The 16,750-nt window shown below is 41.3% G+C and overlaps 1 protein-coding gene across 2 annotated transcripts in view; it reads right to left on the bottom strand.

Moving 5' to 3' along the window:
- RHOQ (ras homolog family member Q) overlaps positions 1-16,750 on the bottom strand; it is a 24,088-nt gene extending 7,338 nt beyond the window's left edge. For both annotated transcript variants that reach the window (XM_005523395.2, XM_088052734.1), the window contains exons 1-4: positions 16,555-16,750; positions 16,339-16,397; positions 1,241-1,405; positions 407-502 (exon numbers count right to left, since the gene is read on the bottom strand). In XM_005523395.2, coding sequence (XP_005523452.1) covers positions 407-502; positions 1,241-1,405; positions 16,339-16,397; positions 16,555-16,696 — 462 coding nt within the window. In that variant the 5' untranslated portion in view covers positions 16,697-16,750. The remainder of the gene's footprint in view (positions 1-406; positions 503-1,240; positions 1,406-16,338; positions 16,398-16,554) is intronic.

Raw genomic sequence — 16,750 nt, 5'->3', positions numbered from 1 at the left:
AAGTGTCCAAATAAGCATTATCTACACAGTAGTTACAATGGTAGTATAACATTCTCAAATAATGTCTAAATATGCTTCCAACATTTTGATTCCAACCTCAACCAGTCTGTGGATTTTAATTATCTTTGACTAATATTTATATAGCTTGTATAGCTCTTACAAGTGTCTACACTGAAAATTAGAACTGTTACTGACAAGAAAGTGTAATTACATAGGTCTGCTTGTTACCTATATTCATTAATGTAAATAAGTCTAAATAACTGGTAAGCAGTCACAAGATTTCACATGTGGACTGCTAAAAGCTACACATAAAAGTTCTAAAGGAAGACAAAGTCAAGTAGAAATAGGAGTGTTCTGTTGTTGTTGTTCTTTGTTGCTTGGTTTAATTTACGAGTATCCAGTTTACCTCTTTTGCTAACTTCTGTCCTTGCTCCACAGATACGGGCTTCTCTTTCATATCATTCAGTCTTGCCAGAGTTTTTGGGTCATCACGGAGATCAATCTAGCAAGAAAAATTGAAGTCATGCTGGAATACTTTCTCTAAACAAAAGTCAGCAGGCAATATGATACCCTCTTTTTAAAGGAGAATTATTCAATGGAATATTATCTCTGTAAAAATGGAGTTGTGTCATGATTCAGATCATGGACCCTTCCTGATTCAAAAGCCCTAAATTTAAGATGTGAATCTTTAATCCAGAAGGAAGAAACATTAATTCTGTAATTCAGCGCTTCAGTTAGATGTGATCATCTAAGAATACCAAATGCAGTGGCAGAAAGATTAACCCAAAGGTAACACCAACATGTGGGTCACTCCATAAATGAAGCGCAATCCACTACCCACAAGAAGCAAGAGGAAATTGTCTCACTTCTCCCCTTTTCCTTTGCTTCAGCAAATATTACATGTGACTAATAGCTGTAGACCCAAGTAATTCCAGTAACGTGGTCATGAGCAGACAATTTTGTTCCGTAAGTCTCATGACTTTTTAGATAGTCACATGGGAGACATGCAGTCCATCTTGCCACCCTATTTACAATGGACATAAGTTTTTTTAACAAAACATAGATGCTCATTTGAGAACAACACATATCTATGTGTTTCTGCCACCTGTAAGGCTTATTCCTCCAAAGGTAGAAGGAGGTGCTGCTCAGGTCCTGTTGGGCCTGAACTTCCAGCCCAGAAAAAAAGGCACCATATAATGATCCTAATTGTGTAAATAAAGTAGAACAGAACCAAATATACCTGTGTTCCTACTAGTAAAAAGGGAACATTAGGTGCATATTCCTTCAACTCCGGTACCCACTCTTCCTTCACATTTTGAAATGAAGCAGGGTTTACCACTGAGAAGCAGATAAGGAAGACATCGGTCATAGGGTAAGATAAAGGTCTCAGACGATCATAGTCTTCCTAAGGAAGAAAAATTCTGTTATCTGAAATATTAAATTGTTGTCTGTATTTTAAGTTATATTCAGAAACTGTATTTGTATTTCATGAAGATTGTTGAGGCAAACTTTCTGAATGTTTAACACTATTCCAGGTTAGTTAGTGTCACTGTTAGAGCAAAATCTGCATATGAAGATAACTATATGTGAATATAAATATTTTGAAAAATGTGTTAATACTGATAGAAACTAGTTTCTCTATGAGAATATACAAAAGATTACCATTCAAAAAGTGTTCACTTAAGGAAAAAACCAAAAGGCTTATGATTCAAACATACTTGCAGATCAAAGATTAGTATTTTTAGAGAAATGAGCAGGTGTGACTGCTGTAGAATCATCCATACAAAGCTAGGCTTTTTGATTAAGGCTATTTGATGCACTCAAATGTTCTATTTTGGATCATACACAGAGGTGATATTTAGAACCCTCCTTAGAATTTTGCTTGTCTCTTAAAAACTTTACAGTCCTGTTCTTAGTGTTCAGGGCAGTAGGAAGGATCAGAAGGGACCTCTGTGCTTCCTATTAGCAAAACCCAGCAAAGGATCAGATGGAATAGAAATTCAGGATCAAGAACACTATCAGTGGAATATTAATGCCTTTGTCTGTTTTTTGGGAGCGTGGGAGAGGAGTTAGTGTGAAAAGATTATTTAGGATATTTAGAGTCTCAGCATTTAAAGCCAGCAGTCCTACTGCCAGGGCTTACAATACTGAGGCAAGACAAGTACCTAGGAGCATTGACCTTGTTGTAAGTCAGAGTTCTCTCTAGCAACAGAGAAGGTGGATTTTTGTCCTATGTTTTAGCTAACAGCTGGAGGTAAGATGCCCCAGCTTCTCTCTGCAAGGCTTCCTTTGGTCTTTCTCAGTGAACTAATGCCTTACCATTCCTACCATAGAATTTTGGTGGGTTTTGCAACATAGATAACTAAGACTGAGCCCAGGCATTGCAGAGACACAGATAAATGCTGGATTTATACCTTCCACAGTAAGCACCAGTTTATTAGGGCTCCTGCAGCAGTTTCCATCTTCCCCATGTAACTCCCCATCTTAATTGAATCTCACAAATATTGCAATGATTTGTTTATTAAACATAGAGACAGAAATGTAATTCCAAGTCCATGTTTGAAATGAGCCAGAAAATTAAATTTTTGTTTCCTTGGCAACAGCCACATTACCAGATTATTAACCTCTAGTCACACCCTCGAAAACACCCTTCAATGATTCGCTAGGTTTTAAACATTGTCACTAGAATTTCAGAAAAACTGTGAGGACTTCCTCAGAACAGTTTCTGCTTGGCTTATCTTTCCATTTGGAAGTCAGCAGCTGTGGGAAGAGAGCTGTTATTCTCATGAACTTTAAGAAAAACAAGCACAGGCAGAAATTCTGCAGTAGCAAGGAGGTGATTACTTGTCATTATTTGTCATACTCTTGTGCCATTTTGAGTATCCACTCTAGTTTTGTACACAGGCTTGTCAATTAGCTAGAGCATGCTTAATTGTTGGAGTGGGTTCCAAATTTCACAACCACAGTAACTGAAACTACTTTGAAACTACGATATTTGACAGGCTTTTTCCCTGCCAGTGTCAGGCTCTTGCCCTGACTTAGAAGAAAAAAGCAGTAAACCTGTCTTTTCCAAAGCTGTGGACATTCATCAATAGAAAGCAGAAGTAACTTCAAAACATCAGCAAAGGAAGTTTAAACTCTTTAACATTCAATTGCTTTTTTTAGGCATATACTTTTATGTTTCACTTCTACTACTGAATATAGCTAGATCCTGTTCAGGGTTGCACTCTGTTTTCTGTGGGTGGAGATTAAAATCCTAAAAGAAGCTTCCCAGCTACCAATTACTCTGTTCCCTGGAGTACAAAATCTGCATGAAAGAACACAGTGGATCCATCAGTTGCTCTCAAATTCAGCTCTAAATAATATATGGAGTATTAGTGAATAAGTTGTTTTAAAAAAATATAGTTAAAAGCTGTAATTTGTTCCTACCACAAAAGAGCTGCCATCCTTATACTCTACATTTTCTAAAAATCTCATATCTGGATTGGGATAACTAGAACACTGCCTGCACTAAATGCTGAAATGAAGAAAGCATTTCACTGTCACCAGGAATTACTGTTAGTCCATTAACCTTAAAATAGCTCTTTAGTTAATCCATTTCAAATTACAGATAGACCTTTTATTAATACCAAATATTAATCATTTTCTTTAAGCCAGTCTTAGGTGTGAACTCCTTTCCTGCTCCTGCATTTGTTTATGTGCCTTTTGATTTATACCCTGTCATACTTGCACTGGGCAAGCTGTGGGCCCATCCAGGGTAATTAAGAAGTTAAATGGAAGGCAAGTACAATGTGATTGGATACATCATCTACCCCAACCAAAGATGTTTGTGGTATTTGCTACAGTGGCTTCACTGCATTAAAGCTTCCTTAAATTATCAGAGAATTTGGCTATACCCACCAGTCCTGCTGCTTGAAACATGTCAGTGGTATCAGGCTCTCCTTTAAATCTTGTCTGTGCTCTGAACATCAGGTTTGCATTGATTCTAATAGTGGCTGTAGTTCTAACAAAGCCTCTCACCATATAACTGGACCAGTCCTGGGTCCTCCTGTGAGAAAACCTGCTTAAATTTTGCCAGCATCTAGTAGACCATCTATGCTTAAAGACTCCTTCTGCCTCCCAATAGCCCCTCAGAAACAGCAGTAAAGCCTGCAAACATTCTCTGATGTATTGGGCCAACATAACTCCTACAATTGGTAGAATAATCTGAAATACCAAATTAATTTAGACTTAATATTAGAGAAGCCTGGAAAAATCTTATTGCTTCAACTATAATTTATTTCCTGAATTTAATATAAGGGAAATAAATATGGTTTATTCTAAAATTAAATGCGATGGAAAAATTGATTATACTAGCCAGTCAACATAAATTCCAATTTGAGGGCATGTACACACCACACTATACAGCAATTAGACAATCTGATTGGGGGAGGCACTGCATATATATTTTGGCTTTAAAAATATTTAAGGATATTAGTGGGAATATTTTAAGAAAGTGAATAAGATGGTCAAGAAAGCCTCTAAGGATTAAAATAGTTGGTATAAGTCTCAAAAACTCCAGATTATAATAGTGAAACCACTCATTCTCCAACATACTCTAGAGTTTAAAAAAAAAAGTTTGCTGAAGCAGGTGAATACAGAAAATACAAGGGCTGTAATAACTTCAGACAAAATTGGACACAAGAATGTTGACTTAATTAATGTTCTATGGAGCTGTGATCCCTCTAAAAGACATGACACTGCAGCAGGACTATTCATAATTTCCCTAGTATCCCTGTGGAAAACTAGGACAGTTGCCAGTACACAACAGACATGAAAAAGGAGATGAGATGAGGGAGCTAAGGACTTGGCTTCTCAACTACAAATGAGTGTGGAGGGGGGTGTTTTTAGAGTGGAGAATGGAAACTCAGTCTTTTAAATTACTGTGTCTTCTTATGGTAGTTTGAAGGTATGTCTAGCATTGCCTATATCTTGGTTCCTTAAAATCTAGCCTTCAGGTCTCCTTTTCCATGTTACAGTGCCTAATAAACTGCCTGAGATTTTCTGCTGCCTGGTACTTGAATACTGTATTTTGGATGGTGAAGTGGATTTACTCTTAACATGTCGAAATCTGGCTATTTGCAACATTTACCTGTTCAGAAACAGAGGTTTTGAGAAACCTTTTGTATGCAGACTGAAGGATGGTTTGCAATTCCACAGCATTATAATATACTTCATTTCATGAATTTGCTCAGACCAAAAGCAGAACACAGTATCCCATTTCAAGTCATGCATTTGATTTTGAACTATTACTTTTTCCCAGTTCTATGGATATCAGTTGAGACATAGTTATAACCACACAAACTGTATTCCGAATTCTGTCACTGACACAGTATGTAGTCCTGAGTAAATCATTATCCTCTCTGTTTGCATCTTCCCATCTGTAGGGGTTTGCTAGCTTAATAATGCATTAGTCTTTGCAAAGCACTTCAAAAGCCTTTGATGTACACTGCTTATGTGTGGTGGGATATTTAAAAAAAATAGATGAAGTGGAGTATAAGAATTTCTGGACAACCTTCTTGACCCAGAAGAAGCACTATTTCCTTATACTTACTAGAACACTGAAGTGTGAGGTGCAGACATACAGAAATTTTGTTGTACTAGAGACCTTGTAGTTCCCCCAATTTATGGTATCACGCTCCCCCTGGCTCAAGTTGAAGTGATGGACACAGAGACAGAAGTCCTTGCCCCTCTGTCAGTAATGTGAGACCACAGGCCTCCTGCTCATCTGGAATGGTATTAAGGTCTCTCTGTCCACTTTGGGGAGATGGAAGGCAATTAGTCCTTTGCAGCCAATACCTTCCCACACCTTGACCAAGACTTTTGAGGAAGTACATGCCTCTCAGATCTGCCACTTCAAGTTGTGAAGATAATATTAACCTAGATCTGTCTGGTTTGTTTCCTTGCTAGTGTTTTTAAGAAAATAAGAGAAACCATATTCTGGTATGTCATTAACATTGATGCAGGGACCTAAGATGTGTCATGTTTTAATCTACGCTCAGTGTCTTGTTCTGACAGAACCAAAGAAATTAATTATTTTATGCATTTTACAGCTTAGGAATGAAATTTTAACAGTGCATCTTCAATTGTTTTACTGACATATCCTTGATAAACCTATTTCTATTCCAAAAAGTATAAAGAGGATGGGTGGAAACAAAATAAAGCTTGCACCACTGGAAGAAAAACTGGAACTCAAAAGCTCTGCATTTGTGATCTCTGTGTTAGCAACCATCTGTTGCTTTCACAGCTTACAACAGCAATCGTAAGAAGAGGTTCTCACTCCCAACCATCTGTTTTTAGAGGAGAAGCCAAAAATAGACATCAGGCAGAGTTGCTAAAGGAATCCAACCTTCATGCAGCAAAGGGTAATCACTACTGCTCAGAGGGGCTCAGTGAGGCAGAGTAAAATCCCAGGTAAAAGTCTCTAAGTTTTAACCACTTCATAGTAACAAGAGTCAGAAATCCTCTCTCATTATGAATTGCCATATTGCAATTTTTGAAATGCATTTCAAAGCTGCATTTTTCAGTTTTCATCCCTGAAAATAAGTTTGTGTTTCAGAAGGCTCCCTATAATATTTTAGAGAACATAACAAGTGAACCATAATGACTGATGTACATAACCTGGACTTAACAGCTCACAGCTACCTCTGGACACATCTCACAATCTCCCCAAACTGTTTGAAATTAAAGGCTGATCTGCAGCTTTGCCATAGGCACCAGACAAAGCCTGTCTGAAGGTTTTGAAAGTAGCTGCTTTCTCCAAAAGCAGGCCAGGAAACAGACTTCATTCCACTGAATCACCCTGTAGTTTCTGATTCTACGAGTCACTTGGTGGGGGAGGAGAGAGAGGGAAGTGGCCCCTACTGCCCCATGCCAAGCACAAATTGCTTCCCTGGCTAAAAAACACTGTTCAGATTTTTCAGTCTGGGCTGTGTAACACTGTAACCCTTTGCGAGGAAGGCAGGTGGAGCGTCCCCCAGGATGCTGGTTTCCTGGCACTTCCACTCACAAGGCGCCACTAATGCAGGACCATTTGGCATAAAGCTGCAATTTGGACTGACAGTGTATTGCCATGAAACATCTGCTTATCCTATTCCGTGACCCAAGCTCTGCTACACTGATGACTGCATTTGATTTTTCTGTTGCCTACATCTGTAGCCCCTAGCTTTTGGACATGCAAAACAAGAAAGATGTAATTATTATTCCCTGGCTGCAGGGGAAGACTGCACTATAGACCCTCTGTCTCTTCTGAGGATACAGCTTGCATAAAGAAAGCAGAATTGTCCTGTTATGGTTTGTTCACACAGGTTCCCCAGAAAGTGCAAAAACCTGCTGGTTTGGGCTCAGCATCTATTTTTAATTTATAGAAAACACTGCAAGTATGCAGAGTAAGTGCTCTTCCGTTGTATTCTAAAAATGAAGTAAACTGATCTAAATCCATTTCTTAATTCCTGTGTGGAGGACTGTTCAAAGGACATATGAATTATACATTGAAAAAGCCCAGGGTTTGTGAATTACCTTTTTTTTTTCTTTTTAATAACAAAACTCCTCCTGGCATATTTGAGGACTGTGCAGCTGCTTACACGTCTGAAAAGCTTTCTTGGATAGAAATAACTAGCTGGAAGATGGAGCCTCGTAAGATGGATTTTAGAGCATTAGAGACAGGAAGGACAGAATATTTTATTTTATACAAAATTGCCTTTAAGTGATCAGATTTGATCTTAGCCTTAATATGGAATTCAGTACTGTCCAAATGCTACATCTTGCTATGTGGTGATGCTAAACTACTTTCCTAGATGGTCTCAATAGGACACTCCTTTGTCTCCATCACTGTGAGAATTTCAACTTGCTGGTTTCTTCTTGGTTTTCTAAAAGTGAAAGTCCCTGAATTTTCTCTATAGGTCTTATTATTTTAGCATCTGTATCAACAGAACAGGTATTCAGCTGACTGCAAGCACAGTTTCACCCAAACACCTTCACTTAAACTTCTTGTCTACCCACCATGGAGCTCTTAAGAAATGGCAGAGTAGCTGCCAAGGACAAACCCTTTCACTCCCTGCTCATGAGAAATCTCAGTCCTGTAGTGCAGTTCCTCTCACTGTCAGTGACTTTATGAACAGCATTCTTTCCACGCCAGATTTCCATTTTCCCCAAGAAAGGAATTCACTCCAGTTGTTGTGCCTGCAGCCATGAACAAGCAGGATTTTCCATTCTTTTAGATACAGCAAATCGAAGTTAAAAAATAAAATGAGCCCTGAAATGGGAGATCTGGACAGATCCTCTGCAGAACCTGCTCTTTGGAAAGATGGGCTCTCTGACTTTATTTTCACAGAAGAATATGACCTCACAGGCAAAACAGCCTACAGAATAGAGTTGGTTTAATACAGTTATCCATATCATATGAGACATGTCTTTTAATTTGCTACCTATATAAAGACTGCTCAGACAAACAAGACTGGTCAGTTAGGTGTCCCATTCCCTATCACCTTTTACAAATAAACCCCAAAAGCATATTCTTCAGTCCAGTGTTAAGGAACACATAGAAGATTACAGCTTTACTGCCTCCTCAAGATTAGTTCCCATCACACAACTTCTCAGGAGTGTGCCAGGGCCATCATGTGCACCTTGAATGAACATATCACAGTGAAAGAGTTTCTGGAATTAAAGGCATTTCTCAGAGTCTTCTGCACCTTGTTTTATATCAAGTCCCATTTGTTTGGGTTAACAGCTTCCATTGGAGAATGTGGTAAAACACTCAGCAGATGTTAAGGCAATTGAAAGAAAAACAGTAGGCAGTTTTTCTCAAGTGAGGAATTTGTAAGCCATGTCACTGCCTGTGGCTGGTCTGTTGGTCATAACTAAAGATGCATCCCAGGTCACACCTGGCATCCATCATTTATTGACTCCAGCACTGAATCCCAACTGGAAATCAGGCCAACAAGGAGCTATCATTAAGTCCTAATGATGATCTTTAAGCATTTGTGACTATATCTAATTTAGAGCACAAGCTGCCTGAGGTACTCTGAATCTATGTTTTATTCATGTGAAGCAATATACTCGCCTAGGATGCTGACAGATGTTGCTTTACTCTGGAGAATAATGCTGCCACCTGCATTTTTATGTGCACACCAGCAAGTGCCTGGCATAGCCCTAGAATTATTGCACACGTGCCACAGCACAGATGCAGCATGGAGCAGGATTAAAACAGACTGGGACAATAACTGTAAAGTGTCAAATGACACAACCTCTTCAGAACTGCTGAAAGTGTCACATAGCATTCAGACATTTTTCTTGACACAACTCACCCAATCACTAATTCAAACAGACTGCTTATAAAATCACAGAACAGAGCAGTGAAAAGACACAGTTCTTCTCCTCTGTGTCCTTACTTCACATTTTTTCTCATTAGAGGAGGAGCAGTTTTGTTAGAAATGCAACTGCTAATTTGGAGCCTTAAAAAAAAAGTCCTGAAGTTCTGCCCCAAAACATCCATTTTTGAGATGTTGAAGTTTATAATTCAAATCGCAGGATTTGGAATCAGAGTGCTTTATATTATTTCTTAATTACCAGATTCCTGGAGTCTCTATAAAGAAAAAGCACACATCCTTTTCACCTTAAAATAAAGATTAATTTATAGTGCCCTACATATACAGAGAAAGGTTGATACATGAAGACAGATGAAGGCCAAAGATTGAAAGAAAATCCACATGCAGCAAAGGGCAAAACCACTTTAATTTCCTAGGTTTTTTAGGTAGTGGTATATGTGGATAGGCAGAGCTGGCTCATCATTTTGAATACCCAGGACTGACAAAACCTTGCTGAAATATTGCTGAAGTAGGTTTTACATCCACTTTGTCCATGTGTTCTTAACAAAGGAACTAGAACGAAGTTTACTGTAATCAGCAGTAGAGTGCCAGCTAACACAGAGTTTTGGGTTAGACCCCAACACACTGTAAGCCCTTTTACATTGCAGGTCCGTGCTATGGAGACCATGCTCTCATGTAAATTTTGTTTACTTTCTTTTAAGATGTAGTTTGGAGGCTGAATTAGGAGTTGGGTATAAATGAAAACTGCATTTTTTTATACTTCTATTTACCAAAATATGGAGAGCTCTTTGCAAAGGAAACAGATTTCAATGGAGAAGTCTGAGTATGGAGCTGATGAAAAGTCCCTCATATGTTCTCTATCAGAAAAACTCCACAAGTCATGCTACCTTACCCAGTTGTCCCATTCCATCACTCCTGCCTCCTGCAGCTGTAGATTATATGATACTCAGCTGAGTGCAGGTGGACACACCATCTTAAAATGAACTCTGGAAGTAAAGAGAATACACAATAACATTGTGCTGGAAGAGCAGTAACTATTTGTATTCAGTGTTGCCTTTTTAGCTGGTCATGTTTGAATAGCATTGAAAGATGCCACTGTGTCGCAAAGAAATTGAAAAATAGTAAAATTCAGGCAGCGCTCTGTCACAAACTAAAGGATACCTACTGACTCTTAACCCAGGAAAAAAGGGCTTTTTACTTGGCCATGTAATCAATGTTTAGCTAGGGTCCATCCTAGGTCAGTAATCTTCATAAAAATGTGCTTATCAAAAATTGAAGTTTCAGAGAACCTGTCAAACTTGGTTTGCTTTGTGTTCTTTATTTTGGTCTGCCATTAACTTGCTGTTAATGTGGCAAAGATATTCTGGATCTACATTTTCAAATGCATCCCTAAGATTTGATTTTAACATAACTCAGTGTCACTATTCAGAAGTACTGTGAGGCTTTCGACACTCTGAAAATTAAATCTAACTGTCTTGAGTTTCCAACATCCATCTAGTGAATGCTTCTGGGAACTCAGAACACCATCTCCCAGTCTGCAACTCCCCATCTGGTGGTAACAGTACTTACCTATCCTTCTAAGAAAGCTACCATGCTTTCAAAGCATGAGTCACAGCTCACAAGGAGATGTTTAGATGCAGGCTTTGCACTGAAAGTATTATTGTTGCAAGGTCATTTTTAATAACCAATCTGAAGGTATAAGTCATTTTCCTTTTAAAGAAATAGCCTGTCTTTGCTTAAACCCTTATCTAGAGAGTTCTAAAAACAGAGATTGTTAGCTCAGGCACTTCACCTCCTCTTACGCTGAAAAACTTAAATTCCAAAGGGAGAATCTAGGCATGTTTTTATTCTATCTGCATACATCCAGTTGTTAAATCTACGTGGCTGGCAACATCCTGAGGCACAGAGCAGCTTCAGCAGAGGCTGAGCTATTCATAGGCCAGCACACTGGGCTGGGAGTGAGCTCATGAGCTCACAGCCTCCCAGTGCCAGCTGCCAGCTCGGCTGGGACATGTAAAAGGAGCGAGGGAAAATGCACGTGGGAGGAGGGAGGCACAGGGGGGCAGATAGGGGACAGGATGTTAGTGCCTAACATTTCATGTTCTGCCAAAAATCATGTTGGAAGTCTCACTGTTTACACCTCTACAGTAAAGTGTGGCAGGCTTTGCATTGTGTGAGACTGCTTCACTCCAGCTGACATTTGGAGCTATGGCTGCCTGGTAGGGGCAACTCAGAAGGAGCAGTGTACTCTGAGGAGGGACATTTCTATCTCACAACAGACCAGCAGCTGCCTCTCTTCTCAGTAAGATACTGGAGTGGTACCTAGGGCTAGACCAGGGCTACCTACCAAAGCCAAGACAAAAAGTCAGCAAGGAGTATAAAGATTACTGCTATTTATTTATAGCAACCATTGCAGGTTCGGGGACCATCCATTTTAATAACCACACCTCATGCACAGACACTTTCACATTTATAACCATTTGTTTTTACACCTCTCAATGCAGACACTCATCTCACTAATAACTGAGTTAGCTTTATACACACACTCCAGCAGCCTGACCAACTTTATCATAAAATTGCCTTAACATCAGAGCTTCTGTTACAACCAAAAAACCAGTGTATCTGAATTAAGATGGCTGTGGCTGCAACCAGTGTGACCATCTGAGCTGAGACATGCAAAGAAGTGGCTTGTTCTGTGCTTTTGAATACCATGTTTTGTGGTACTGTTCTGGTGACAGGTGAGAAGGCACCAAAAGCTTCTTTGTATCAGAGCACATATTAGGGTGTTTAAGGCAAAGATATAAAAGCAGAAAGCCAAGGAACACAGTTTACCTCAGCTTTGTCGAACCAGGCCCCCCTAGTATTAACAGTAAGTGATGCTGACAGATATAAATGTTATTGTGAGGCACTGCACATAGTAAGGTTCACCATAGCCCGCTCTGCACTGCCCAGATGCCAGCTTGGTGTCAAATCTGCACCGAACAGACATGCCATGCCTCACCTCAGCATCTCTCTTCTCAGAGCAACACAAGCAGTACAGGCTCTGCTACTGCAGCTTCCCCCATCCTTCCTCTGGGTCCCAACCATCCTTTACAGCAAAGACAGAGGAGCAGAGCAAGATTTCCCCCTGTATGTGGTCAGCACACACTGGAAGAAAGGGACACTATGAATTAAAATCCTGCAGCAAAAGGAACTGGCAGAAGGATGGACTCCAACTGCCATTTTAAACAACAGCCTTCAATATAGAGAAAAATCCCCAAAAGGCAACCCCTGTGCTTATTCCAACCACTTGGGCATGGCAAGGGAACATCTGGCACCTCTTTGTTAGTGATTGCAGACATTCCTCCAAAAATGTTAACATCTTGAGAGTTGGTAGTATTTCTTCTGATATCATAGAAGAGCAATATGATAATCACTTGCCAGCAGTTAAAGATCACTCCAACATGGTGATCTTAACAGACCCCTGATGAAGCCATGGTTCTCCTCCCAAGCTGATTTTGCCATGTACCCCTGTTCAGTGAAGAGCACTATTGACACAGAGTCTCACAGAAGAGGCTGCTGCAAAGCCAGAGGCATCCAAGCATCAGAATCACAAGCACCTCATGTTTAAACTTCAGTGTGTTGATGCGTCTTCAACGCAGGTTCCACAGTTCTCATCTTTTGGTGAAACCAAGACCTGCCCTAAACCTACCCAGTGCATGCAGCAAGGCTAAAAGAAGCTGCTAGCTCCACTTCTGGGAGGAATTGCTGGAGGAATGGCACCACATTCCTGCCTGTCTCACGGGAGGCTGTCTCCACAGCTGCAAACCCAAATGGGCTCTTAGAGCCTCCACAGCCCAGCAGCTGTACTGGCTATTTTCTGCTGAACCAGAGCCTCAGTATTTTCAGCCAGAGAAAAGCCTTCTTGAACTCACGCACACCAAAGGCCTGTGTATAAACTGAACTTTGCCACTGAACCACTAGTGGCATTTTTCCTCGCTATATATATTACCAGGCAAAAAAATGGGGTTTTCATAGATTTATTTTCAACCTACTTCAAACTCATGAAGATATGAGGCCTTATGTCATCGTTGTAGTTACTACATCTGACCCCATGTTGTTGTGAGGAAGCAAGCTAGAAATGAGCACTGGATGAACTCAAAAGCTTGCAGCTTCTCTGCCAAATCAAAATCTGTCACAAGTTGTTAAATACATAACCACACAAGTTAAAGAGACCCACACACTGATAAGCCAGTATTTCAGGGTGATGAGCCTGCTGTGCATGAGCTACGAATCAAAATCTTATCTTTAATCTTTCTTCTGCTATGGGCTTTTTTGCATGGATTTGAAGTCACTATCTGAATTTTCATTAACCCCCTTCACTCCTCTTTCTCCTGAATTGAGATCTGTAGATTGTACCTATTTAATTTATCCAGAGCTGGAAGTATAAACATGCTGATGACTGTGAACTGCTTAGATGTGTGATCACACACAGCCAAGTTTTATAAAACTATACTATCAGGCCAATATTTTATAGTAAAATTATTTGGGGGTGCAAATTATTTGGGAGACAAAAGCACTGATGTATGCTGGCATATAAATCTCAACTTTGGGCAGCAATGTATCTGATCCATATGGAAGTCTGTAGAAGCAGCAGTCACGTACCAGGTACAGCATGCTGGTTCCTCAACAAAGAGAAGACATCATCAACTCATGTCTTTTCTGCTCTTTACAATATATATTTAAGCTTTAATGTAAGCTTTCTATTGCATAGCTTTGGGAAGACAGGCTTGTCAGCTGCTCTGACAAAGCAGCTTTTAACTGAATGAAGTTGCTGGATTGGCATCTTGATACAGACTCCATTTTTTAGTTGTACTGGATGTTGGGATGGGCCTCCTGTGGGCAGTCTTTGATGTCCACCAGTTCTCCAAACATGCTGAAGTGGGATGGGGATAGAGTTAAAGATTTTATTAGTACCACAGGTCAGACTAATAGGGGAGTTTTGCCAAGACCAGATATAGCTGTAAAGGTAGCCTCATTAAAACACCCTATGTGAACTGAGGGTCCTCTGAATCAGGCCAGCAAGATCTATTTCTAGGAGCCTCAAAAACTGCCCTGAAATTCAAAATTAAGATTTCAGCTTTTCAGAAACTGAAAAAAAAAAAAGAAAAAAAAAACTTACCTCAACTTTCTCTCTACAGCCTCACACTGAAAAGTTTTTCTTAGTATAACAGGAACACCTTCATTTGCTGTTTGTTGTAAACTGGCCAGTTTACCCTAATGACTTTTGAGGAGACCAAAGGTCACCTGTGTTTGCACTCAGCATATTCAGGCAGAGTGGGGTACCACAAAGCCACCCTAGTTAAGGTTACACAGAGCTAACAACACATACACATTGATAGCAACAAGCCCAGCACAAGCAGTTTGAGACGGCATCCCCAAATAAAACTGTATATGTACAGAAGTGCTAGGCTTGCTTTCACACTTTCCAATGCTCATTATAAAAAAAAAAATAATTAGTTGCATACTAACAAAATGTTTTGTCTGAGCACTGGATCCGCACTTTGCAACCTACCTAAGCAACATCTTAAACCCGTGTTCTGAACCAATTACTTTTCAAAACCAGGATTACAGTAATAATAAGAAATGCACTTAGCTGGCATAAATTTGACTAGTTTGTATTTATGTCAGTGAGATGACAAGCATGAAGTCAGTCTTTGTGAGAAGAGTCTCACCCTTCAGGGTATCAGCTTTCTGGAAATGGCTCTGTTTCTTACAGTTCTCATTGAATTAATTTTTTAACTGATTTCAGGCCTAACAAAGATATAAGACTGGTTAAATGCTGATCCCCTAACTCAAGGCTATATGCAAATATAAAAAGGTAAACTAATTCAGGCAGCAGTTGTTCAATTAAGTATAGGAACAACATGGTTAAAAATGACAGCTTCAGTTACTTGCATAGGCAAGTTCAGTGAGATTGTCTTACTGGTTGCTCTTTACAACAAGGAAGCATGTCTGAGGTCATGTGAGACCAAAGCACATGCTCGTGCTGCAAGAAGAAGTTTTAATATGGGGAATATACAACTTTACAGAAACTCATTTGCATTTCTGTATATGCTCAGCACCTCCTTGGGAGATGCCTGCACCTCCTGGGGTCAGGCCCTTCACAAACTCTTTCAAATAAGGGATCCCCAGAAAGTACTCTAACTCCAGAGACTGTGCTTGACCGGTGGCTGGTGCAGTGCAAGTTAAGCTAAGGAAGAGATGACTTGAATCATGGAGCTCTTTAAACCACTAGACCAGTGCCCTCCAAACATCCAGTATTTTATCCATCACTGAAGTTACTCAAGAGCCATGCTTACATCACAGCATCTTTCACAACTGGCTGTACTAATCTTAACCAAATGACAACTTCAGTTGTTTGGGACAGCAAAAGAAACCCAGGTTATCACAAACACTGTGGCTGAGAATTACATGCTATTATTTTCCACCTTTAGTTTGAACAACTCTTTGTAGCTATTCGAGTACTGTAAACCACAACCAAGGCAAGCTGCGGCAGTCTGGCTCTCCATCCGACCCGAGGCGGCTGAGGCAGCGTGTGCCCTCTGTGCTGAAAGGGGGACATTTCCGTACCTGAAGGCCGGAGGGAGGGCCGGCACCCCGGGGAAGGGGGTCTGGCCAGTGGTGATGCCCGGCCCAGAGCACTGACCCGCAGCCGCCGAGCATCCCCCCACCCCAACGTCGGTCGGGCAATGCCGTGGCTCCTCGGCCCCAGCACCGCTAAAAATAAAGCCTGTCTCCGCCTGCCCGTCCTCGGGAATCGAGGTTGGATCTATGGTTTTCTTCTAAAGCCGGATTTTATCAGTCACCCCCTAACCCCGCCAATCCGCCTCTCAACCGCCCAGCCCGGACCACAGAGAATAACTTCAGCGCCGGGACCGCCGCCGGGCGGGGGGACGGGGCCGCGGGGCCGCGGGCAGTGTTCGGCACTCACCTGGCCGGCGGTGTCGTACAGCCCCAGCAGGTACTGCTTGCCCCCGACGGTAACGCTGACTGCGAGGGGGGAGAAACACAGTGGGTGAGGGGGGGGCAAGCCCGGCCGACCCCTCTGCCGGCCACCCCATCAGGGCAAGGCCAGGGGATGGAGGGAGGAGGGAGGGGAGAGAGCGGCTGCCGCCGCCGGCGGTAGCGGCCCCCCCCGCCCGCTCACCTGCGTAGTGGTCGAAGACGGTGGGCACGTACTCCTCGGGGAAGGCGTCGTTGGCGTAGCTCATCAGCAGGCATGTCTTGCCCACGGCGCCGTCCCCCACCACCACGCACTTCAGCACGACCGCCGCGCTGCCATGGGCCATGGCCGGAGCCCGCCCTCATGGCCCCGCGGGCGCGCCCCGCCGAGCCGGGCCCCT

This window comes from Pseudopodoces humilis, chromosome 3 (assembly GCF_049639895.1).
Source record: "Pseudopodoces humilis isolate 2021_Gansu_Grassland_sample_001 chromosome 3, ASM4963989v1, whole genome shotgun sequence".
In the NCBI taxonomy this organism is placed as follows: domain Eukaryota; kingdom Metazoa; phylum Chordata; class Aves; order Passeriformes; family Paridae; genus Pseudopodoces; species Pseudopodoces humilis.
This window is presented reverse-complemented; position numbering and strand designations above follow the sequence as displayed.